This window comes from Engystomops pustulosus, chromosome 2 (genome assembly GCF_040894005.1).
Source record: "Engystomops pustulosus chromosome 2, aEngPut4.maternal, whole genome shotgun sequence".
Classification (NCBI taxonomy): Eukaryota; Metazoa; Chordata; class Amphibia; order Anura; family Leptodactylidae; genus Engystomops; species Engystomops pustulosus.
In genome coordinates, this window is record NC_092412.1 from 174,446,319 (window position 1) to 174,472,658 (window position 26,340).

Below are 26,340 nucleotides of genomic sequence, written 5' to 3' on the forward strand. Positions count from 1 at the left end.
TGACCCCCAGTGTCTTTACTATCATCTAGTTTGACCACTGTATTGTAGTCTGTTCTTGTATCTATTAGTTATTGTACAAATGCAGCATTATGCAGTATTTTGTCTCTGGGGTGCCACTTGTGCTGTACTGTGGTATTTAGTGCACCTAGGATTCTGGTTACTAGTGCTGCCCCCTGAAGTTGAGCAATCTGAGCAAATAGAGCAAGGCGGCCCTTTGAGAGTTAAATGTTGTGTACCTCTATACTACAGTATTGGAGGGACAAAGTTAGTGCTATCCTGTATCAGCAGGATAACTCTGAAGCACATATGATATCTGTGTGGTAAACTCCACATGCACAATGTCTGACTGGAAGAGACATGGCAATGATGGACCTGATAGAAAACAATATAGAACAACTAAAATCCGAGGACTTGTCATCAGTCATTGGATGGAATAGATGGGGATTTCTCCTGTGTTTTCTGCAGCTGGATATAAGTACAGTTCTTTTTGGCACAAACACATATGTTTGTCTGGGGTTATGTACAAGATTGGACACTGCATATATGAATATGAATTGGGGCCTGTACACCAGATCTCTTAGGACTCTATCAAGACTCCTGTGGCTGTACATAGCAGGGATTAGGAGTAGACTACTGGGGGAATGGGCCGTATTAAAATTTTTGCCTCAGGCAGCAAAAAGGCTAGAATTGGCCCTGTAAAGATGAATGCATATGCCCTTGCACACGATCCTTTTTTTGTGTGAAAAACGTGTAAACCACCAGTATGCAGAAAACAAGATCTGAATGTAGCCTTTGCACCAGCTACCTTGCATTGTTCACTAATGATAAGCTCACTGTCCACCAATGCCCCCAATTTTGTAGAAAAAAACACACATATCTACATACCACAAAGGCATAATGAACTGAAAATTTATTTGGAAGAATGCACTGCTAGCTTCTGAGCTAATAGCAAATAAATATTCATGGCCAATCACAACAGTTGCAGCTAGCCTTAAATACTAAACCATCAGCACATTTCATTGAATAGGTAATTCCATATGAACAAATGTAAAATTTGTTTGCATTTAGTGGGTTTACATGAAGGCCATCATTTTTACCCACACAAAAATTATTGTCTACATCATCAACAGGAGGATTAGGTGGAGGAGTAACTGGTGGTTCTTGTGTAGGGCCTCCAGGATTGGCTGTTGTGGTGGTTGTAGTGGTTGTTGTAGTGGTGGTTGTTGTACCTGGAATAGTCGGAGTAGTACTGCCCCCGCATATCTCCCCTGGACAGTTTACAGTTGACCCTGAAAATATTATAGAAAACATTCTATGAAATATTTTACTATCCATAGGTAAACCTGTATTACTGAAACAGTTCAAGAAGTTCCTATAATATTTAGGTAATTTTATTTCAAAACAATGATCTCAAATGGGGACAGTAACCATTCCAAACAGTTTCTTAAATCTATAGTTTCATACAGTTTTATTCCAGTTTATGCATAGCCCAGAGAAATTACCAAATTAGGGGATGAGATCCATAGCTGCCAGAGGAGACTGGTCGATCTTACAGAGGAACAAAAGCAATAAGCATATAGGACCATACAATAAAATGTTTCCCAAAAAATTTCTCCTTTATAAACGCCCCTTCCTCATAAAGAGTATTTACCTGGGCAAGCACATGGCTGTGTGCAGGAGAGAGGAAGGATAAGAGATAATCGTCAGCCACAGTAATTTGGCAAAATATATGACATTTCCAATATGTTGCCCAGTGGTGGCCCGGCTCAGTCACAGAGCGTTTAGACATCGTCAGGTGACATAGTCAAGTGACATCGTCAAGTGCCATAGACCTCTTTAGGGGCCGTGATCTGGCTACAAATTGTGCTGCCGTATCACCATCCCCAATGTGGTCGTGTGACTGAGGCCTAACTCCACACATACCCGGGGTAAACCCCAGTGGAAATAGGTACAACCCACTGCTGGAGTTTAAGATTTGGGGCATACAATAACACAAGTAGATTACCATGTTCTGTAGCTGCAATAAAACTGAGATTAGATACAGATGGCAGTAAGAAACAAACTGTTATACCAGAGACCAGAAATAAGGAGAAGAGAAGTAAGTAAAGTAAAATGCATAACATAATATCCAGGCAGTGTATAAAGGGCTATACAGACATGATGCAGCACATTTCATCTAGCACTAAGCCAAAATTTCAGTCTCTATCCAAACCTGCCTCACCTCTCACTCTAAAATCAGCCATTGGTTTTCTCAGGTGTTGCTCATTCACCATGCCGAATTAAGGTAGGTTGAGGCCCCTGTGCACAAAAACTGTTGGAGGCCCCCACTAAACATAGCTCAGACTGTGGTACACATTAGTATTCTAAAATATCATTAATATTCTAAACGTTCTCCTACTTACATGTTAGCCTAGCTGCGGGTCTATATCTCCCCCACTAACCACCATTTCTTGTATCTCTAACCTATGTTTGTGACCTTCATTATCCCATGATAGCAAGCGGAAGCTATGTGCATTGCTATTTCCTCAGGGATGAATAAAGTTTTAATGTATTGTATACATACCTTTGTACATACTTATCTGTATGATAAGAAGATCTATATTCTGCCTGCTTATAACACTCAGATCCTTTACAAAATATTAGGTTTATTTGGTGTATAAGCAAGATGCAGTTTTGTTCATAGTGGAAGATTTTAATAATGTATTTGATCATAGAGAGGACAAGTTGGGTAGACATAAGAAAAAAAAGATAGTAATGGGAATAATATATTGGGGGATGCCGCGGCGCTGCAAATTCGCAGCCCATTACATCAAGAGGCTTCTGCCTCTTGATGTATCGGGCTGCCAGCAGCGCAGCGTTTAACCTACGCAAGGCCTGGCGTAGAAAAAACGCAGCCGGCGACTTCTCACGTATGAAAAGTCGCCAGCAGCAGCGAGTGCGCAGGCGCGGGGACAGTAACGCTGTCCACTCCCGTCCAGCCGCGCCCCCCCCCCCTTCACGCTCCTTCACGCCCCACTGGCGTGAAGGTGGCGGATTGGGGAAAATAATCTCAAAAGCTAGCAATAAGCTAGCATTTGCGATTATTTCAGGGCCTCTGCACCAGTGGTGGTGCGCAGAGGTCCTGATAAATATCCCCCATTTTCTCTGTTACTTTAAGGGGTTGTCAAGGTGTATGAAAAAACTGTAAGGGTGCCAGGGAGGGGCTGCATAAAAAAATAAACTTGTCTCTCAGTGCTGTTTACAGGGGCACGGAAGGCCCACTTGGACAACTTCCATGTGGCCATGCATGCCTACCTGTCGTTGTGTCCCTGCATCTGATACAGCGCTAGAACAGGAGACGGGCGCCTAGCTGTGTGGTAGTTCCGAGTGGTAAGTACATGGTTATTTTTATATGCAACCCCTCCCAGGCCAACTCGCTGTATTTTCATACTCTCGGACAACCCCTTTAATGAATTTGGTTGGTTGGATAGATGTATGGTATGAGTGTCCCCCAGATATGCAAGAATATTCATGTTTTTAGCAGATTTAAAGTATTTTCACTTAGTGATTTTTGTTTCAGCAATAAGTTTGGAAGTGGTACATAAATTTAAATACGAAGGTAAGGGTACATCAGATCCTGCATCATTATCGGTCATGTGAATATAAAACTTTTTAGGATTAATCATGGGTGCTGTTTGAAAATAATAGGATCTTTGGATACTATAAGAGACAGGCTTTTGGAATATTTATTAACTCATAAAAACACGGTTTCCTGTCAAGCTTTATAGGTCACCTTTAAATCCTTTTTTTAGGAGATTAAAAAAAGAAATTATGAGGAGTATAGGCTGAAGCAGTGATGTAACAAGGAGAGGCAGGGGAAGTATCTTCTCTCAGACCTTCATCTTCGCAAACATTTACCTGCCTAATAGTGGGCAACCTTCTGCTCTGGGGGAATTTTTGGAGCAGCAGGTTTCTGAGCTTCTTTCAGGAAGGGATATTGATACTAGGGGTCGACCTGAACTTCGCCCTGAACTTCTCACGAGCCCAGCTTCATAGAGTCAGAGATTTGCTCCACTTGAGTCATCTGATCAGATGTTTGGCGTTCCCTTTTCCCAAGCTCACGTGACTACACGTAATACTCCTCCACACATGACATGTTCTCCAGAATTGATTACTTCCTTTTGGAGGACTTCCACCTGGTGGATGTTCAGATTCCCACTTCCCCGTTATACCAGTTATCCGACCATTCCCCTATCTGCATCACAATGAGTCTGGTCCCTCCCTCTTACTCGATGGGTACAAGTGATTCTAAATCATTCCCTCTTACAAGATACCCTATATGTCCAGGAAGTCACAAGAGAACTGACACACTACTCCTCTAACCTGAGTTTGTATCCAACCCAATAGTCTGTTGGGACGCACACAAGTGCTACATAAGGGACATATTATGAAAATTGGGGGAGGGGTAAATACTTGAGTATATATACGTATATTGTGAGTACTAAGTTAGTAGCGGGAACAGACAGGGTTAAGGAAATATTTTTTTGAGTCCTTCTCAGAAGTAAATGCATCATTATATTTATTTAATAATACTCTGAAGCAGATTTTTTTGTGACTTCAGGACATATTGTCCTTTCAGAAGGAAGGCATGAATAGTTGGACCATCTTATAGAGCAGTGATGGCGAGCCTTTTAGTGACCGAGTGCCCAAGCTACAACCAAAATCCCCTTTTTTACCGTGAAGTGCCAACATGGCATTTTAAGCAATAACTTACTGCTACCTGTTTTTCTACATCTTTCAATCGTATCAGCCCCTGAGGCCACTAATACAGTTGAAAGGAGGTGGGCAAATTCACACTCTCATTGTAGCTTCCCTCCAGGGTCTCTCTGTAGAGGAAGATCGAAGGGTCCAGCACTATGACCTTCAAAGATAATGCAGCCCTGTCCACACCTTCTCACTTTTCCCACAGTTCCAAACAGCGCTTTAAAATAGCACTGAGAGCAGCATCTCTTAAGTTGCCTTGGACTGCAGGAAGATGCAGTGAATTTGTTCCTGTCTGGTGAACTCTGTCCTGGGGTGATTACCTGAGTGCCCACAGAAATGGCCATAGGTTCGCCACCACTGTTATAGAGGATGTGGAGGTGAGAGAAGCCGTGGTTGCTTCTGAGGGTGGCAAGGCACCCAAGTTAGATGGAATTTCTATTAAAGCTTATTCTACTTAAACCATACTAACATACTTAAAACTACACAGCGCTGCAGGGCTGTTACCTAACATTGGACAGTGTATAGGTTAACCTGTTGCCAGCTTCCCTTAAATCGGTTGGTTAATGGATATTTTATTATTATGCTATGGCTAATTGTTTTATTTTACTATTTCAATATGCAAGTTGCTGAATGTTAGTAATGTTAGTAATTTATAGAAATTATTCTCTCAGTTAATGATATACAGTATATCTATACTATAAAATGGCAGCATACCTTCTAGCAGGGACTTCAGGTGGTTGATCAGTGGATATTTCCCTTCATTGCAAAAGCTTCCCTGGAAATCATCCAAATCTATGGCCCATACCATGGCACCACCAAACCCACTTTCTTTCAAGAACCGCACCTTAAAGCAAAGAAACAGAGAAAGTCTAATAACTATCACAAGTCCATCATTTTATATACACTACGTACTTCTTTAAAGCTTTGGGAAGCTATTGTATGACTGGAGACATGTAAATAAAATACCTTTCTATTAGGTGAATATGACTTTCCAATAAACTTTGTATTGCAAAGTTATGTCAGATTTTTCATAGTTTCACAGATGCTGGATGTTAGAAATGTGTTGCACCTCCAACAACTGTAATATTAAATGTTTATGCAAGAACTTTGCTCTGAAAACTTTTGGTGCATTTTTGGTACATTTGGTACAACTTGAGCCATACCTACTTATCTCCCAATTACTGCACACTGAAGGTAGAGAAGGATCTGCTAATCTAACAGTTACTGCACATGCAGCGTAATAGCGATGTTCTTCAACAGTGCATCCGTTAAAGAAGTACAGGTCAATACCAACTTGATAGCCCCCCATCTGTGAGCCTGTAGGACCCTCCCTGTGACATGGTCTGGGACCCATAATTAGACCCTTTCTAGACTCATTTTTAAATAAAGCTTTGGGCCTATGAACTCTCCACCCTTTCTACCCACTTCCTCTGGGATAACGGGTTTGTTGTACTTGAGACCGCACCACAAAATGGATTTTGGTTGCGTTTTGAAAAGAAATCCAAAGGCTTCAACCATGATCACATTTTGAGATCACATTGGGGGTCATTTACTAAGGGCCCGATTCGCGTTTTCCCGACGTGTTACCCGAATATTTCCGATTTGCGCCGCTTGTACATGAATTGCCCCGGGTTTTTGGCGCACGCGATCGGATTGTGGCGCATCGGGGCCGGCATGCGCGCGACAGAAATCGGGGGGGCGTGGCCGAACGAAAACCCGACGTATTCGGAAAAACCGCCGCATTTAAAAACCGAAAATGTGTCGCTTGGGGAGCGCTCACCTTCACCTTCTATGGGATGGTGCATTCCGGGGCGTTAAGATTATTTTCGGCGCTGCAGCGCCACCTGGTGGACGGCGGAGGAACTACCATCTTAAATCCCAGCCGGACCCGAATCCTGTGCAGAGAACGCGCCGCTGGATCGCGAATGGGCCGGGTAAGTAAATGTGCCCCATTATGTTTCTAATGCATTAACTAAATGTGAAGGACATGCAATATCACATCAACATGTGATTGCAGGTGGCGCCTTTGGATTGCACCCGAAACGCTACATGTGAACGTTGCCTCAGGGGCTCTGCAAACGTCTGTGCTGCAAAAGATTGATGGTGCTCCTTCCCTTCTGCGTCCAGCCATGTGGCCAGACAGCAGCTTACATCCACATGTGGGGTGTCCTCATATTCATGGATGCATTTTCTACTTGCAACTAGCCCGCGGTAGAAGCCGAGGTCGAGGTACCGTAACAGAAGATAGTCTTGTGGTCGGGTCCAGGCAAAGGGTCAGGGCAGGCGGCAGAGATGCAGGGTCCAGTACATTCTGAGGTCAGCAACGGGAGGTCGAGGAAGATGGGAACGGGAACACAGGCACATGAGACACAGGAACACAGCAGCACGGAGGAACACGGGTAACACAGGAACACAGAGGGACTCTGGTAACACAGGCACACAGAGGGACTCTGGTAACACAGGAACATGGCAACATAGGACACAGGAGAAGGATCACACTGGAACGCTGGGGGCACAGGAATGCAGGAGACACAGGAACGCAGGATAATCACTAGAGAGCTTTCTCTAAGGCTGTGAGGCACAAAGATGCGGCAGGGTGTGATGGGAGAGGCAGGTTTAAATAGCATGCGCCCTAGGACACGGGGACATGCGCGCGGAGCGAGGCCGGGAGTCGGGGGCGGGGACAGGTGAGAGGCACTGGAGCTGCGCCTGCGGGGAGCTAGGGGCACGGGTGAGCCCACGACCCGTTAATATGTCACGGGACCGGCCATGACAGTACCCCCCACCCCTTCGGTCTCCCCCTCTTCTTGGGTTGGAAGAATTTCTGCAGGAGATCACGGTCCAGGATATTGTCCTCCAGCTCCCACAACCTCTCTTCCAGCCCGAACCTCTTCCAGTTGAACAAGAAGAACTGCTTCGCCCTAACCGTCTTCATGTCAAGGATCTCCTTTACCTCATAGGTGTCGGTAGAGTCAACCACAGGAGCGCGAGGAGGTACATGCTGGGAGAAGCGGTTTAGGATGACAGGCATGAGCAGGGGGACATGGAAGGAGTTCGGGATGCGCATGGTGGGAGGAAGGTGCAACTTGTCGGATTGATACGAGTCCTCGAAAGGACCAAAGAATCGTGGACCAAGCTTGTACCCAGGTATCTTCAGCCTGATGTACCTAGAGGGTAAACTGACCTTGTCACCAGGAGAGAAGACAGGATGAGATCTTCGTCTCGTCAGCCTGGAGCTTGGTACAGACAGAAGCCTGTAACAACGAAAGACGTGTCTGCTCCCAGATGGACTTCAGATCTCGTACCAACTCCTCAACAGCAGGGACATCCGAGGACACAGGCAGAGGAAGAGGAGGGCGTGGATGCTGTCCATAAACAATGAAGAAGGGAGCGGAGGATTCGGAATCCAGGGAATTATATGAGAATTACGCCCACAACAACAGAACGGACCAGTCGTCTTGACAGGCAGAAAAAATATGAAGGAGGTAACATCCCTGGTTAATCCTCTCCACTTGTCCATTGGACTGAGGGTGGTAAGCTGAGGAGAAATCCAACTTTACCTGCAGTTGGCTGCAGAGAGAACGCCAGAAGTGGGAAACAAACTGAACTCCCCAATCAGAGACGAAGTGTAGAGGAATACCATGTAGCCGTAAGATATGTTGGAAGAAGAGGCTGGCAAGACGTGGAGCAGACGGTAGACCTGGAAGAGGGACAAAATGAGACATCTTCGAAAACCGGTCCGTCACCAACCATATTTGGTATTGCCCTCCAAAAGATATCGCCATTCTTCCAGGGCAAGTTAGATGGCCAAAAGTTCTCTATCCCCTATAGCAGTGATGGCAAACCTTTTAGGGACTGAGTGCCGAAACTACAACCAAAAGCCACATATTTTTCACAAAGTGCCACAGTTTCACAGGTTTCAAACGTATTGCCGTCCTGAGGACACCAATACAGCAGAAAGAAGGAGAAATTCGGATTATTATTGTAGTTTCTCACCAAGTTGGCTACTCCTGCACTTTAAGTCACTTTAAAATAACGCTGAACGTGGCACATCCTGGGCAGTCTGTGACTGCAGGACGAGGTCTTGAGTCCTGAATTGTGAACTCTGTGCTGGGTGATGGCCTGGGTGCCCACAAAGAGGGCTCCGAGTGCCACCTCTGGCACCCGTGCCATAGGTTCGCCATCACTGCCCTATAGAGTAGTTCTTCTCTGCGGGAGAAAAGGTTTTGGAAAAGAAGCCGCACGAGAGCGTTCGGCCCTTAGGCCCCTTCTGGGTGAGCACCGCCCCTGCACCTACAGAAGTGGCATCCACCTCCAGAATAAAAGGTTTCTCCGTATCGGGTCTAGAGAGAACCGGAGCCATGGAAAAGGCCGACTTTAACTTAGTGAAGGCATCTTCAGCCGCCAAAGACCAGAGGTGTGGATAAGCGCCCTTCTTGGTGAGCACCACGATGAGAGAGACCAGAGTAGAGAAATGTGGGATAAACTGTCGATTATTTCACGAAGCCCAGGAACCTCTGAATGGCTTGAAGACCTTCTGGACGCGGCCACTGCAGAACTGCAGATAGTTTAGCAGGATCCATCTGGAGACCTTTGTCGGAGATTATGTAGACAAGTAAAGGAAGACTTCGTTGGTGAAACAGACACTTCTTGAGCTTAGCGTACAGACAATTAGCCTGTATGCGGCCAAGAATATGTCGTACGTGAGACTGGTGGGTCTCAAGGTCTAGAGAAAACACCAAGATGTCATCTAGGTAGACCACGACACTCGTATACACAGGGCCGGATCAAGGGTGGAGGGGGCCCCTGGGCGCAAACTGGTGGGAGCACTTCCAACAACGTTTTTGGAAGTATATAGCCAGCCCCTGTAGTATATAGCCTGCCAGCCTCCGTATATAGCCTTCCAGCTCCTGTAGTATATAACCTGCCAGGCTCAGTCGGAAACTGGTGGGGGCCCCTTTAACAGTGAAAGTGGTGGGGGCCCCGGGGCTTGAGCCCTGGGAGCCCCTCCTTTAATCCGGCCCTGCGTATACAGCAGATCTCTGAAGATGTAATTACCGAACTAAAGAAGACAGCTGGAGCATTACACAGTCCAAATGGTATCACAAGGTACTCGAAATGTCCATCTCGGGTGTTAAAGGCTGTCTACCATTTGGATGAGATTGTAGGCCCCACGAAGGTCCAGCTTAGAGCAAATCTTGGTAACAAAGAAGAATCCTGCTCCCGAAGGAGAGGAGGACTTCCATATGAAACCTCTTTGCAGGTTCTCCTTGATATACTCTGACATGGCTGTGGTCTCAGGAACGGAGAACGGGTACACCCGACCTCGGGGAGGAGAGGTACCCGGCAACAACTCAATAGGGCAGTCGTAGGGACGATGAGGGGGCAATGTCTCTACCTGCTTCTTGGAGAACACATCAGACAAGTCCTGGTAGCAAGTTGGTAGACCTTCGAAGGGCTTGGGAGACATGGAGGAGACCAATACGGGTACTGGTAGAGGCACCACCATACAGCGGGACTGGCACTCTGGACCCCAACGAAGAATATCCCCTGTTTTCCAGTTGAGTATTGGTGCATGGAGCTGCAGCCACGGAATGCCCAACAGGATTGAGGATATGGACTGAGGTAGTACATAAAAGGACAGTCTCTCCTCCAGCCCACCGACATACAAGAACAGAGGCTCAGTACAGTACTGGACCGGGTCAGAGAGAATTTGGCAACTTACAGAGGAGATGACCAACGGCTTCTCGAGGCGAACCACTGGGATTTAATGCTGGGAGACCAGAGCGGCATCCATGAAGTTCCCTGCAGAACCGGAGTCCAAGAAAGCAGAGACCTGGATCAGGGTGCCGATGCAAATGCTGAGAAGCACCGGAATCATCAGGCGTGGAGAAGCTTTGCTTACACCTAGGGACGCTTCTCCCAAGGCGTTTCCCGGATGCTGAGGACGGACTGGACAAGTCCCAATGAAGTGCTCTGGACTGGCACAATAAAGGCAGAGGTTTCCCAGAGGTTTCTTCTTCTGATGCATTCCTGGGAAGAGAGTTTGGCTCTGTCCACCTCCACAGGCTCTTCTGCAGATGGTACAACCAGAGGGAGTCTTTGGAAAGCAGGAGCCAGGCGAGGAAGGAGTTGTGGACGGACTTGGGGTTTCTGGAGGCGTGACTCTTCAGCATGCTCCATAAACCGCACATCAATCCAGGTGGACACGGTGATTAGACCATTCAGAGTAGACGGCAGATCACAAGCGGCCAGAGCATCCTTAACATGAGAGGAGAGACCCTTTTTGAAAGCTGCGGACAGGGCCGCGTCATTCCAGGAAAGTTCCGAGGCCAGGGTACAGAACTGGACAGCATATTTGCCCACAGAAGTGTTCCCTTGGCACAGATTCGACAGCTCAGTCTCACCCGAGGAGGCCGTGCAGGTTCTTTAAACACAGACCGGAACTCCGCCAGGAACGCCGTGAGATTAGCCGTGACCGGGTCGTTTCTGTCCAAAAGAGGGGTAGCCCAGACCAGGGCTTTTTTCAGAGAGGAGGCTGATGATGAATGCCACCTTGGATCACTCCGTGACGAATTGAGATGGCATGAGTGCTATGTGCAGGAAGCACTGGGTTATAAAGTCCCTACACATCTTGGGATCGCCATCATACTTTCCTGGCATAGACAGCCACAGCCTTTCAGCGGGAGGAAGACAAGACAGGGAAGCGGAAGCCGCTGGAGCAGTCTCAGGAACCTGTTGCTGGTTGGCAGCATGGCGGTAACTTGTTCCAGCATGGCGGTAACTTGTTCCAGCTGTTCGCAGTGGGTGGCAGTCTCCCGGGAATGCTGGACCACGATGGTGGCAAAGTCAGGCCGACTGAGAAGCGGAACCTTGGCGGGATCCATGGCCGGATGTCTGGATTTGGGATGTGTGGATCCACTGGACCACCGCGGGAGGTGGTATTAGCCGACACCTGGCATTGGAGTCTAAGTGGCACCTGGTCTTCTGCAGAGCCCACCGCAAAGCAGGATGAACTTGCTGCGGCAGGGTACCACCAGGTCGTTCCACAGTTGCGACTGGCCTTCCAAAACCCCTATAGAACTAAAATGGTCCCTAAAATAGTTGATTGTAAAATTTTCATGAAAGTTTTATAAAGTGCTGTTCGATTTTCAATCTTTCCAGCATCGTAATTAAACAAAAAGGCACTTATAAAACTATGCAAACACAAAGCTGAGATATGGTAAATGTAAGAATTAAAAAAATGATTTGTGTCGCAAGATCAAGCACTCACATGCACCAGGAAGAAGAAGGTGAACTCCGGTGGACCTCGGCGCAGCAGCGACACCTGCTGGATGTTGGGCACACGACCTTAGTGAATCCCGGCAGACCCGAAACCTCGTCGGACAACACGCCGCGGGATCGCGACTGGACCGGTTAAGTAAATGTGCCCCAGTATATGCTAAATGTATGGTATGTTGTGTATATGATTGTAAACTGCTAGGCTCATTCAATAAAGCAAAGTGATGATGTCACTGCACACAACTTCAGCAGTGTAAAAAGCACGACTGTTGCAGGGGAAGAGATACGGAGAGATGAGAAATTGTTTTTTGTTTAATATATAGCAATGAGAGGAGGAGAAGGGCCACAATTTGAGATGGGGATTGAAGTCCTGTGAAATCTTGGGCATTACCAATGGGGAGGGGAGATAAATAAAAGGGCTCACTAAGTGGGGGACTTTAGGGACGCTTCTCTTTCTCTTTTGTCTCTCTTTTACTGTCACAAAAGTTGGGATGTATGTATACATACATCAGTTGTATGTTATTACTATTGTAGCTGTGTGAAGATAAATTCTCATAAATGTAGACATGCTGTCTTTTAAAAACAAGATAGCTGTCTTTGGATATGACCACCACCTTACTCTGGCAGCGATGGCTACACATGAATTATAGTTACCTGTCTGACCACATGGATTCAAAATTCATTACAACAGGGCGGCCTAGGAATATGCAAAAACTATTTGTTTCTTTGCTCAATCACTCCAGCAGTGGAGGTTGTATCTAAGGTTATCCTTTATTTGTAATGAACTATATGATTATATTTATGGAAAATGTTCTATTTTGTTTAATAATAATTTAACTGAAATTTATGTATATGGAAGATAAATTAAATTAAATGTGAATGTCGGTAATATCCCTTAAACATTTAACCAGAACTTTCAATCTTAGACTAGGGGACAACAAAGAACTTGGAAATGGAGGTGATGTTTCTGTCCGGGAACAGGCACATAAACTGTAATGAACAGAGCTTAACTGGTGCAGTGTAAGTGTAAATGCAGTGTTATGTTTATGCAGCATGTTGTAGAAGTGGAGTTAAGCAAATATATAAAGGAGGAATTTTACATGCATGTAAAAAGCCCCATGTCGGACATTATCGTTGGTTTTCCGTCCCGCGTCCTTGCCCTCACCTTCCCCAGGCCCACCTATTTACTAAAGTTTTTGTTGGAAACCGGAGGAGACTACATCTGAAATCCCTGCAGAGATTTCCCACTGATGGCAGAGTGCACTTATGAATATTCTATAAATTTTATCTACAGCACATGAAAATATGTAGATTATTCTTGAAGACAATTATGAAAATCATTCCATTTCTTATTGGTTGCCCTAAAGATAGAAAACTCAAGATTTCATAGTAGTTACATAGTGAATACTTATAATAAAACAATTCTTCATAAGCATCATCTTACTTTGCATTCATAACTTTCTTGATTGTCAAATCCAACCCACTCATTGCTTTTGCAAGCATATGGCACCCTCTGGTCTGGAATCCAATTCACGGTGGTCCCTTTGAGCCAAGTGCAGATCTAAGGTAAACGCAAGAACAAATCCATATAAAAACCCTATATTAGTGAACACCATATGGCTGAATTGGAAATAAAGTACTGAGATCCATTCCCTGTTAAGCATTTTGATGCAGCCCTACAGTCCTAAAACACACTTATTTATGTACTACACAGTATGGAGCAAATTGACTTATCAATATTCTGGGGTTTTGCACAAAAAATAAAGAAGTAGTTGGGAAAAATTTTGAAGATAAATATTAAGTGTATGTATCTCCAGTTCTGTTAAAGCATTTTAAAATGACAGCATTAACATGGTTCCAGCCTCAGGTTCTATAGTTCCCAAGGTAGGGGTGTCTGAAGTGATGATCACCCTCATCTCAGCTAGAAAGTGTCTCTTTTCAGCTTATTTAAATATGACTTTGGATACAATTTTGTTGGAATGCCAAAAAATTTGTAATATAGATAAACAATATGAATTCAAAGGCATATATAAATAAGTTTTTAAAAAAATCACATAAATCTATGAAATCCATAAAATTTTTATTCCAAAAGTGCTTTTAAATTTTTATCATGCAGTTCTTCAAAAAGTATAAATAATATTTTAGCTGCTCCCACAAAAAATGCCACGTTACACAGCATAAACTTTAAAGTTTTACCCCTTAACAACTCATGAAGTACTACCCTTACTGAGGATCAAGAAGGCAAGGTCTAATACACATCCAGCAATGAGCCAATATATGCAATACAGGTTTTTTTTTTAACTGAAAATTTTTATTTATTTTCATTTAGTGCATTATAAAAATACATACAAACAGCTTTGCCATTTTAAAACAGTATAGGTTTTCAATATCATTTACACTTGTGTAAGGTCGCTTTTCTGTTTCCTTTAATGACCCATCATCTGAACAATATATACCCATAAGGCATAAGCAGTATTGGTACGTTTTAGTATGTTATCACCATATAGAACTAATCAAAATGCAATACAGTTTTAATGCAGTATATTGTATCTGCCACCTGAACCCTAGGGGGTTTTGTAAAAAGAAAATGTAAAAATGAAAAATACAATCATAAACATGTTAGACTTCATAAACATGTTATATTGTGCATCCCAAAATGCTGATCTATCAAAATATAAAAATGTCCAAATCACCACTTTTTTACCAAACAAATTTTAAGACAAAGTATTCAAATGGTCGTACAGTCCCAAAAATGGTAAAATTTAAAACATCAGTTTGTCCTGTAGGAAATTACAACTAATGTAGCTACATACAACGAATTATAAAAATGTTATTTTCCTTGAAATGTTTTAATTTGAATTCAATAAAATCTAACTTAAACTATAAAAACTTAGTATGTACTTTTGGCTGTACTGACCGCAACTAGGGAGAAGTGTCATTTGGACACACAGGGAAATAAATAAGAAGCCCCTAAGTAACTGCTTTTTTTGTCAGTTGAACTGTTTATAGAATTTTTTTTCCAGGTTGCTGGTACTTAACATGGAATGAAACTGGGAAATGCATTTGGTAATTGGGAACTCCCCCACCACTGGCCTACTCTGCAGTCCAGCACACCCTACTCAACACCCACACCCACTTGGCATAGAGATGGCTTAACTTTATCAGGGATTTTGCACCAGTAGCCCTGATAAATCTAACCCTAGGGTGTAAAATACACAGATGCAGGGCATAATGTACAGATTTGCAGCTTGACGTGGGCTCATCCACACATCTAATTTTTGCAAACCACCCTAAAAAACAGATGTGTATACAGTACTGGGTAAATGAGCCCTTACACTGGTGCAAAAAAAACTGAAGAAATAATTCAAATGTAAACTGGCCCTTATTTAAAGATTTTAAGCAAATCTCTGTTGTAGCTGCTAAACATAAAACTCTGTCTCAGCTGTCTGAATTTTTTAGGGACCTTAACCCCTTACCAACATGTGATGTAATAGTACGTCACACGCCGGGTGCGGGTGTAGGGGGAGGACTCAAGGGCTGAGCTCTCTCCATAGCTGGGCTCAAGTCTTTGCTGCAAAGGTTTACTGGTAACACCCACAGTCGGTGCTGATCACTTACAGGAAAGCTGCGCGGCTTTAAAAAAAATGGTGGCGCATGGGCGCTGCCATCTTGGCGAGGATCGTCGCTCCCCTTGATGTCATCGGGAAGCGGCGATCAGTCACCATGACAGCTTTGGGTCTTCCGAAAACCTGAGGCTGTCTCGTTTTAACCCTTTCATTACAATGTGCGATTAGCTGCCATACTATGATAGGATCAATCAGACAACCTAGGGTTAAAGTACCCTAGGGAGCCTGAAAAATAGTAAAAATAAAAAAAGTTTAAAAAAAAAATAAAAATTCAAATCACCCTCCTTTCCCTAGAACTTATATAAATATAAATAAACAGTAAAAATCATAAACACATTAGGTATCACCACGTCCAAAAATGCCCGATCTATCAAAATATAATAACGTTTTTTAACTGCGTTTAACCCTGTAAAGGAAAATAACGCCCAAATTCGAAAATGGCACTTTTTTGCCATTTTAAAAAATCTAAAAAATTCTATAAAAAGTGATCAAAAGGTCATAAAGTCCTAAAAATGGTAGCTTTGAAAACATCATCAAAAGTCACAAAAAAATGACACAACCCACAGCTCCATACACTAAAGTATAAAAAAGTTATAAGCGTCAGGAGATCTAAAATCTATAATTTTTTATGTACAGGAGGTTTTCATTTTTGTAAATGTAGGAAAACATTATAAAACCTATACAAATTTGGTATCCCCTGTAATCGCCCCGACCCAAATTATAAAGTACACATGTCATTTGGGGCGTACAGTGAAATCTGTAAAAATCTAAGCCCACAAGAAAACGGCTCAAATTAGTTTTTTCACCAATTTCACTGAATTTGGAATTTTTTTCCTGCATCCCAGTATACGGCATGGAATATTAAATACCGTCACTATGAAGTGCAATTTGTAATGCAGAAGAGCCATTACATAGCTCTGTTACAAGTAACTGAAATAGATGAGCAGAGAACTCACTCTTATTTATATTCTTTGGAAGTTCTTGCCATTTCTACCTCTCCATTCATTAGTAGGAATGGAACCATACTTCTTAAGATTGATGATAGCAAATAGTAAAAAAAACTTTGGACATTCCTTTTAAATTAAGTATATTTAAAAGGAAAAAACATTAAACCATGACAAAGTTAAGTCATACACAAAGATGTAGAGCTCAATATTTTGACTGTACAGGCAGTCCCCGGGTTACGTACAAGATAGGGCCCGGAGGTTTGTTCTTAAGTTGAATTTGTATGTAAGTCAAAACTGTATATTTTATAATTGTAGATCCAGACAAAAACATTTTGGCCCCAGTGACAATTGGAGTTTAAACATTTTTTGCTGTAATGGGACCAAGGATTATCAATAAAGCTTCATTACAGACACCTTACAGCTGATCATTGCAGTCGGGGATTAAAGTAAAGCATTCAGGGAGCTTCACCAGAGGTCAGAGGGGTCTGTCTGTAACTATGGGTTGTCTGTAAGTCGGGTGTCCTTAAGTAGGGGACCGCCTGTATACAGTTTTTCTTCTCAATATATTTTTTGCCATTAGCACTATTCTCACTTCTATTTGCTTGAAAATTGTTATTTATAATTGTCCCACTTAGCAAGCAGCTATATAGATTTATAAGATGCAAATAAAACACATATTTAAATACAAAAACTCACACCACCCTAAAACAGTAACCCTCTGTGCTATCATGCTGCTTTGTAAAACATTAAATAATACTTCTGAATTTCACCTCATAGTAGGCCCAGAAACCAGCCTCTCTGGTGTATGGTCCAGCAGATCCAGCGCCAGATACTGGAATCCCCACATCACAGCTGTTAGGATTTGGGTTTCTGAATGTTCGGCCATATGTTGGGAATCCAAGAAGGAGTTTCTCTGCAGGGGCTCCATTGTTTTTCCAATAATTCATAGCAAAATTCTAGGCACAATATAAACTTATGACAATTGTGATGGTAGTATGGTACTCTATATAAAATGGTCCAACAAATCTGTGTCCCATTCATTTTAATAGGAGATCTCCCATTTTTTCTTAGAGAGTCGAAACTTCCATTTAAAGAGATTAAAATGTGACATAATGATTTTTACACTGAAAAATGCTAAGAAATATATCAAAACTTGCATAAAAATCAAACTCTAGTTTTATGATGCAGATTATGTCTGCCACCAAACACCACCACAGGAACCTAGAAATAAAGGAATATGATTCTGAATGTTAGCCTTACAATGTTAAAGTATTCTAATTCTCCGTAGTCTTTCGAACCCTTGCACAGAGGGCTGTTGTGTCCAGAATGGGTGTCCCACCCACCATGGAAATCATAAGTCATCACGCTGATAAAATCTAGTAATCTAAGAAGAAACACAGCAAAGTTATTTCTTGACAAAATCTTATGATCTCCAGATACACAATGAAACTCAAAGAATGACAGACTATACCATACAGGGCATTACAAAATTTTAAAAACTTCTCCCTTTACTACATCTCTTTGATTATTCCTTTAGACTTACTGTCCAATTTTAGCTATCTCATAGCCAGCATCGATGGTTCCTTTTCCTGCTGATACTGCTGCTGTGATTAGAAGTCGTGGAAGACCTGAGGATTTTGCTTCTTCATTAAAAGCATCAAGCATTTCCTTAGTAAATAGTAAATAAAGGAAAAATTATTCGAGACAATAAAATAGCCTTCCACCACATTTATTATGTGTACTATGCATTTCACCATGTTTACCATATAGAAAGGGGTTTGATCTATATCTAAAACTATTAAACTACAAATTCTTACTATTATTTCTGAGATTGTACTGGTTGTTCAAGAGAAGTTAAATAATAAATATAAGATTAACGGGAACCTGTCACCAGAGCACTCTTTTTCAAAGATGACAGGTTCCAATAGAGACAGAAAAGTCCTTATCACACGTTTTTACAATATCTCTTAGTTACTTAGTTTTAGTAATATCCGATTATAAAATGTAACTGGTTCCCTGACAGTTTGCGCAACATTGTCCTGTGGGTTGTGCCTTTCAAATTGCAATGGGCGCTTGTTCACTTGAATCCTTGATACGCTCGTCCCCCCGCTCATTATTATTCACCCCAAACCCCCTCCCACATCTATTTCCCCACCTACCTCACCGTACAAGCAAACCTCGAGCTGACAGCTGACACCGAGGAGATATGCAAACTGTGTAGGGAGTTAGCGTACCTCCTCAGTGCCTAGAAAGCTGGAGTAGAAAGCAACGGTAGCACAGTGACAGTGAGGTACGGAAACCACCTCACTACTCCCTGCACAAGCTCGAGGTTTGCTTGTGTGGAGAGCCCACATCATGGGTGGGAGGGAGAATAGAGGGAGGATGTGGGAGGAGGTTTGGGTGAATAATAATGGGCGGGGGGACAAGCATATGAAGGATTCAAATTAACAGACGCCCGTTTGACAGACAGCCCCCAGGACTATGATGCACGAGCTGGCAGGGAACCAGGTACATTTTATAATCGGATATTACTAAACTAAGTGGACAGAAACTAACCTCTTCCTATATCTGCCCTGAAGCTTAGTCAAATTTAGTTTGCCCTCACTTCCCATGATAAGTTGTGTTCAAACACTGCATAGTGTACATACGAGCCTCGTACATGACCTAGCCTTGCAGCTTACTTCACACGGAGAAGAATGCAGCCTGTAATAAGTAGTAGTGCAGTAGTGCTGTGTGAGCACTAAGGGATAATAGCTAGAATAGCTCTGTAGAATCAAAGACTGGGATGGAGATACTGATAGGGAAGAGGGAGATATTGTACCTCACTATTCTGTGTAGGAGACTTCTGCATCCAAAGAGCAACACACTCAGCCCTGTTACTTGTCTCAGCTACACAGGGGGTCATTTACTAAGGGGCCAATTCGTTTTTACCATGCACGCGATGGTATTGTGGCGCATCGGCGCCGGCATGCACGCGACGGAAATCGGGGGGCGTGGCCGGACGAAGACCCGACGGATTCGGAAAAACCGCCGCATTTTTTAAAAAAACCTTTACCCACGATAGGACAGTGAACTTCAGTGCATTCCGATGGTCTTCAGTGCAGCAGCGACACCTGGTGGACGTCGGAGGAACTGCCTTAGTGAATCCCGGCCGGACCCGAATCCACCGCAGAGAACGCACCGCTGGATCGCGAATGGACCGTGTAAGAAAATCTGCCCCACAGTGTTACATGACCTTGTCCTTCTTCATACTCTGTGAGCAGGGAGCAGTAGCCCTCCTTTCCTTGAGGTCAAATATTTAACAATCATAAGGATTATAAGATAATTCAGTAGGCAAGAGCTATTGATTTGTGAAAAAAAAGTTTTGGTTTAAAATCGGCTTTGTTCACATCTATGTCGTGGGCTTAGGAGCTTCATATTCTCAGCAGAAAATGACCTCAGCAGAATCAAACAGCTCTCCCAGTCATTTGTGGTCCATCTGGGGAAGCTGGTGTTGTAATATATCAGGCTGAGTGTTTTGCCTTTTATTTAAACAAAACACAATAATGTCTCACCCATTACTAAAAGTGTTTTAAGATATGAAAATTTAAAAAAAAAGCCAAATAACTCTTTCCAACTCTTTACAACTTTTTAAAAACTAAAACTGAGTTTATGTTGTAAATGAGTAGTACATGCAATAAAAAGCTGTTAAAGGGAACCTGTCACCAGGGACCTCATTTTCACTAAAGACAGATTACAAAAGCCCATCACACCTGCAGTGCACATCTGCCTTTTCTAAGGATATGCATTACAGTATAATTGTGTGTTATATCTTACTTTGCACCTTGACAAAATCCCAAGGTAGTCACAGGGGCTGGACTTTGGTTTGGATGCATTCCAAAAAACAACATGTGCCTTGCCTGTGCTTCTCACTCCTCAGAGCTTAGCCCCCACCTTTGTGTTCCTGTACAGCTCCTCCTCCTGCTCCTTCTCAGAGATCACAGCCTGGTGAACCTGACATCAGTGGGGGAAGGAAAAGCTGTACAGAAGCACAAAGATGGAGGCAGACTGCAGCTCAGGCAAGTCACATGTTGTTTTGAAATGGATCCAAACCAAAGCCCAGCCTCTGTGACTACCCCAGGATTTTGTCAGGATGCAAGAGTAAGTTACAACACACAATTATATTGTAATGCAAATGCTTAGAAAAGGCAGAGAGGAATTTTTGCACTGCAGGTGTCATGGGCTTTTACAATCTGTCTTTAGTGAAAATGAGGTTAGGAATCTAAATCTAGGAATCTCTGACTGAGAGCCTTTACCTGTATGAGTATAGTAAATCTCTGCTTATCCTCTGGAGGGCTACCTCGAGATCCTGGATACTCAAAATCAAGGTCAATTCCTTCAAAGTCATATTGTCGTAGATATGAAATGACAGATTTAATGAAAATGGACCGGTTCCCAGCAGAAGCAACCATATCTGTGAACCTAAGTGCCAAAAATACATGTATTATAGGTATATATGTTTTATATGATTGAGGTACATATATTTTGAAGTATATGCATGTGCTTACTTCTGTGTTCCAAAGTTCCAACCACCAATTGCCAAGATTGTCACAAGTTTTGGATTTCTAAAACAAGAAAAGAATTTCAATTTATAAAGTCCTGTGGAAAAATTAAAGCTGTGCGTTGACTGGTTGCCATGAGAAGCCAGACAAGTTCTGCTTTAAACAATTCTGATAAATATCCCATTATAACAGAAATTGTTGGAGTCTGACTCTCCAGTACCCATCTTGGTCAGTTGTTTCAAGTAGCTGTAGAAGTCATGCAAATATTGCAGCCTATTTATTCTTAACATTGGATGTCTGTGCACTAAATGGCTCATGGGCCTCATCGTGGGCACACCACGCAATTTTTCCTAATGCCACCTGTCAGTGGCTTATATAACTCAATAATGCAGGACTAGTAGCCACATTCCTAAAAAGTTACAGTGACTTTGAAATTTCTGTAGTTTTATTCTTTACAGCAGCGGTTCTCAACCTGGGGGTCGAACGACCAAAACACAGGGGTCGCAACTCTATTACGTTTTTGCCGTGATTCGCGGTTGGAACTGGGGCAGGAGAGGGGCACTACAACTGGGGCAGCAAACTGAGGAATCAAAACTGGAGTCAGCAGGGGGGGGGCAAAATTGGGGCAGGAGGGGAGGGGCACTAGAAGCGGGTGGCACGAGCGGTGAACTACGGTGAAAACTGGGGGAAAGAGGGGGAACTAGAACTGGGAGTAGGAGGGGGGACTAGAACTGGGGGCAGGAGGGGGGACTAGAACTAGGGGACAGTATTATAGTAGTTATATCTTTGTACATAGGGGGCAGTATTATAGTAGTTATATTCTTGTACATAGGGGGCAGTATTATAGTAGTTATATTCTTGTACATAGGGTGCAGTATTATAGTAGTTATATTCTTGTACATATGGGGCAGTATTATAGTAGTTATATTCTTGTACATAGGGGGCGGTATTATGGTAGTTATATTCTTGTACATAGGAGCAGTATTATAGTAGTTATATTCTTGTACATAGGGGGCAGTAGTATAGTAGTTATATTCTTGTACATAGGGGGCAGTATTATAGTAGTTATATTCCTGTACATAGGGAGCAGTATTATAGTAATTATAGTCTTGTACATAGGGGGCAGTATTATAGTAGTTATATTCATGTACATAGGGGGCAGTATTATAGTAGTTATATTCCTGTACATAGTGGGCAGTGTTAAAGTAGTTCTATTCTTGTACCTAGGGGGCAGTATTATAGTCGTTATATTCTTGTACATGGTTTGGGGTCCAGTTGAGAACCAATGCTTTACAGACATTATCTGCACAGAAATTTAAACAGAAGTCGTAACAACACTTTACAATACAACACATGTAAATTGTTTTTCTACTTTTTTCTATTCTTAAATCTATTTCACACACACAGAAACATACCTATAGAGACATATACATACAACGCATGGCATATATACACACACAAACCTCCAGTTGCATAGAAATACATATATATAGACATGCAAGCACATATTTATACACAATTACAGGTACATGCATATATAAACATGCCCCAGTAAACGTGTGCCCAGACAATATATGCTCAATTCAATTCTGAACAGGCATGAATAACCTCAATAAAAGGGGATACAAGGTATCAATACTTAGTGACAAAGGATCATACCAGTGCTCATATACAAAACAGGTTGGATCTCACCAATATATGGCCAGGGCTGTCGGCGTCCATTTCTTGTTTGTAGACACCAATAACACCCTATCCTTAGAGACCCTAACCTCTTACAAGGATGGTCCCATAGCTCTCCCTTGTATGATCCTATTAAACCCCATCAGCAAAAGTGAGGGAGGCGACATCCCTGTCTGTTTCATTTTCACCACTTCTAGCAATCATCAGGGGGAAAAAAGTGTCCTGTATTTTGCAGCAGTGCTTCTCAGGGTAGTGATATGCAGCGTTAGTCTGTGGCTCTGTACATTGCACTCTAAACTAAGACATACTGTTGCAGGGGCTAATAGCCAATGGCTTGTGCGCCGTATGCACGCCCACTCTCCCTTTATAAAGCCAAGACTCCGCCTCCTGTACCTTCCTTCCTCTTTCCATTGGGTAAAGCTGTACACTGTCACTGGCAGGGGGTCGGGCGTGGGGGGGGGGGCGGGGCGATCCATTCCTACAATGTTAGCAAGAAGCTGATCGTGTCTCTGGGGCATATTTATCAGTGCCTCTGTGCTTATTGCTAGCAGTTGCGATTATTTGGCCCAATCCGTTACTGTCACCCCAACGATGCACTTACCCCGTCGATGCACTGCTGCCGGTGACTTTTCACATGTGAAAAGTCACAACTGCATTTTTATCTACATAACGCTGTGTAGCACCCTGTAAAAATGCATAGCCAGGGCTATCATATGGTGGTGCACAAGCGCTGGTGTATGATAAATATCCCCCTCTGTCTCTACGTAAGTATTGACACCTTGTGTAACCCCTTTGATTTGGGTTTATACATTGAGTTATCATGCCTGTTCAGAATTGAATTGAGCATATATTGTCTGGACACAGTTTATTGCGGCTGTGTACTTTTTTTCCTATGTACTTTTAATAGTAATACTAAATGTTACATTTTAAAACTGTATCCTGCTTATAAGTATTTATCGGTACATGGATTATATGCAATTATAGCCTGGTGGTTTGAATTCAATAATCTGCCTATTTATTCTTTTCACTGTCTGCAGAGGATTCACTACAAATGTAACCAGTGGAGATACACCATTCAAATTATTGGTAATACAAAGGTCCTATATTTTAGGGGGTTGGGAGCCTAACCAATCCCCAGTTTGCCTCCCCATCCCCTCCCCCCCAACACCAGACTTGTATACCAGCTACATACAGTGAGAAGTTATAGTACTCCTATTACATCTTGTGACCTCTTCTTTCAATGTAGGCAGAGTGGAGTAAAAGGAGAATTGTATTCTGTAAAGCAGCACATTTCTCCATAGCCTCAGTTACTTTACTATATAATGACCTACTGCCATTACCACCCAACCCTCCCAGCTCATAGTTACACCACTGCTGTGCAATAGAATATTTAGAATATCCTACTTGCCATAGTAGCAATTATGAGTATTGCTGCACTGTCCAATCCACCTAAATAGGACAAACCTGCAATACCTAGAATGGCCACCATGAAACATATGGTTTTATGAGCACTGATGGTTGATGGAAACCTAAATAAAATCTGATTGGCAGGTGGCAGTGACACGCATAGAACTGAAGTACCTTAAGCATTGGCCATAAATATTAAAGAGCTTAATAAAATTAAAGCTTGCAAGTGACTCCAGAAAGCATATGTAAAATATAATACTAACGCCTTCTTTAGGTCATTGAACTGCTTGTATAAGACATCATCGTTCCACTCATAAGGCGCAATCTTATGTTGATTCATGGTGGCAAAGGCATAAATGAGATGAGTGCAAAGCTGCGGGTCAACATTCCCAGGCATGTACTTTCCCAGGTCAGGCCGATACTGTGACCAGTTTGTGAAGTAACAAACCAGCTTGTAGGTAGAACCTGAAAAAATTATAGAAACATTCATTTAATTCTGAATATGGAATATATAATCATTTGTCACAGAAATCTACAAATATCTGCATCTGTAGTTACATATCCATAATATAAATTAAAATTATTTAGTCTGTAATCACATCTCCATCAAAAGTTATAGGAGTATATGTTTGCCCATGAAAGAAAATAGAAAAAGAGAGATGAGACAGATCAGAGTTGAGAGATGATGAGATCCATGAGATGCATATAACACATATAACATTCTCAGTTCTGTTATCTCACCCATAACATACACTGTCAGCTCTGCTGTGCCTCCCTCCCCAGATAAAGACCTTATCTGCCAGTAACTTGTGCATTTACTTTACTCACACTGCTGTTTGCCGTTAGAAAGTCTGTGTGTGTGAGCTTGTCTTGGAATGCAAGGGGAGGGGCTGAGAGCAGCTCACTGCAGTGTCAGGCAGGAGAAGAATCTGTCCTGCCTGACCCTAGACTTCTCATTTATATTTGGATCCCGAAGCAACTGAAATTGTATATACCAGGACTGATAAAGACAGGTTGGAATTATCTGTTAAATGCTATATTTTTGTAAATTTGAATTATAGAATGTGTTATTTTGTTATCCTGAGTATATTTAAGAATCTTGTCTTTGTGGAAATACCACTTTAAATATGCTGGACACGGTTTGATGCTCTGTTTGCCCACTATAACAAAATGACAATAAGCAAAGAGACCCCTTCATACATATTCAATGGCATCTGCTGGGACTACTGGTATCTGTTACATAACAGATTTGGCAGCACCTTCATTTTGTGTATTAGGCTCCTATAACAGAGTAAAACAATGTAGATGAAGATTTCAATACAGCCATAACTGCCTTGGTATATTTCTTTCTTATAAAAAGTCTATTTGCCACTTTAGGTTTGGTGTTCTTTTTTTGGCTACTGAAATGTCTACATGTTAATTATGGTAATATCTTACCTAGCTGAACATGCAGCAGCAGGAATAGACCTGTGTCAGAGAGGAAAAAAGAGACATAATTTGCATACAATACAATACTTATCCACAAACCCTCAAAATCACAGTTGTAGCAGAGGACAGAAGAAACATCCCAATAACCCCCAAAATGACATACTAAGTGCATTCTCTATCAATAAAGAAAGCATATCAATGAACATTAGAGTAACATTGTTTAAGGCACTTACCTGCCCAAAGCAGCATCTTTCTCATTTTTCCGTCTGTCTCAGAACTATTCAGATGTGTTTGATCGCACTTTATAGGGAAGAAATGCCCTCTATCAGTGTGGGAGCTGGACAGGTGGCAACAGTAAGAAAACCTTCAGTCACATATTTTATACAAAAAATGTTTAACATCTTCTTGGCAGGAAAAGTAAAGCACCTGGGGGTTTAAATAGGAACACTGGCAAATATTTTGGAACTCTAAAGACTGATAAAGGTAGGGTAATATTATTCATTCCAGGGCAGGGCAGCAAGAGGAATGTTACCTACTACATATGTAAGAGAATTAAAATCTAAAATATTAAAGTCCTTTTATATCATCCACAAATAAATACAGATAATATTCTATTTCTTGATACTTATAGTCTATGGGGGTTACAATAACAGAAAAGCACATCATTTGTATTAATTTTAATTAATT

General features: G+C 42.4%; 1 protein-coding gene across 1 annotated transcript; it reads right to left on the reverse strand.

Annotated features, from left to right (window-relative positions):
- Positions 1-893: 893 nt before the first annotated feature.
- LOC140118894 (acidic mammalian chitinase-like) lies at positions 894-25,953 on the reverse strand. Its single transcript, XM_072137323.1, has 11 exons — positions 25,887-25,953; positions 25,663-25,692; positions 24,489-24,690; positions 21,145-21,201; positions 20,893-21,058; positions 18,141-18,265; positions 17,858-17,981; positions 17,368-17,553; positions 13,469-13,585; positions 5,458-5,587; positions 894-1,289 (listed from the first exon to the last, which is right to left on the reverse strand). Exons 1-11 carry the CDS (start codon positions 25,909-25,911, stop codon positions 961-963), a joined length of 1,491 nt encoding a protein of 496 aa, XP_071993424.1. The 5' UTR covers positions 25,912-25,953; the 3' UTR covers positions 894-960.
- Positions 25,954-26,340: the final 387 nt, after the last annotated feature.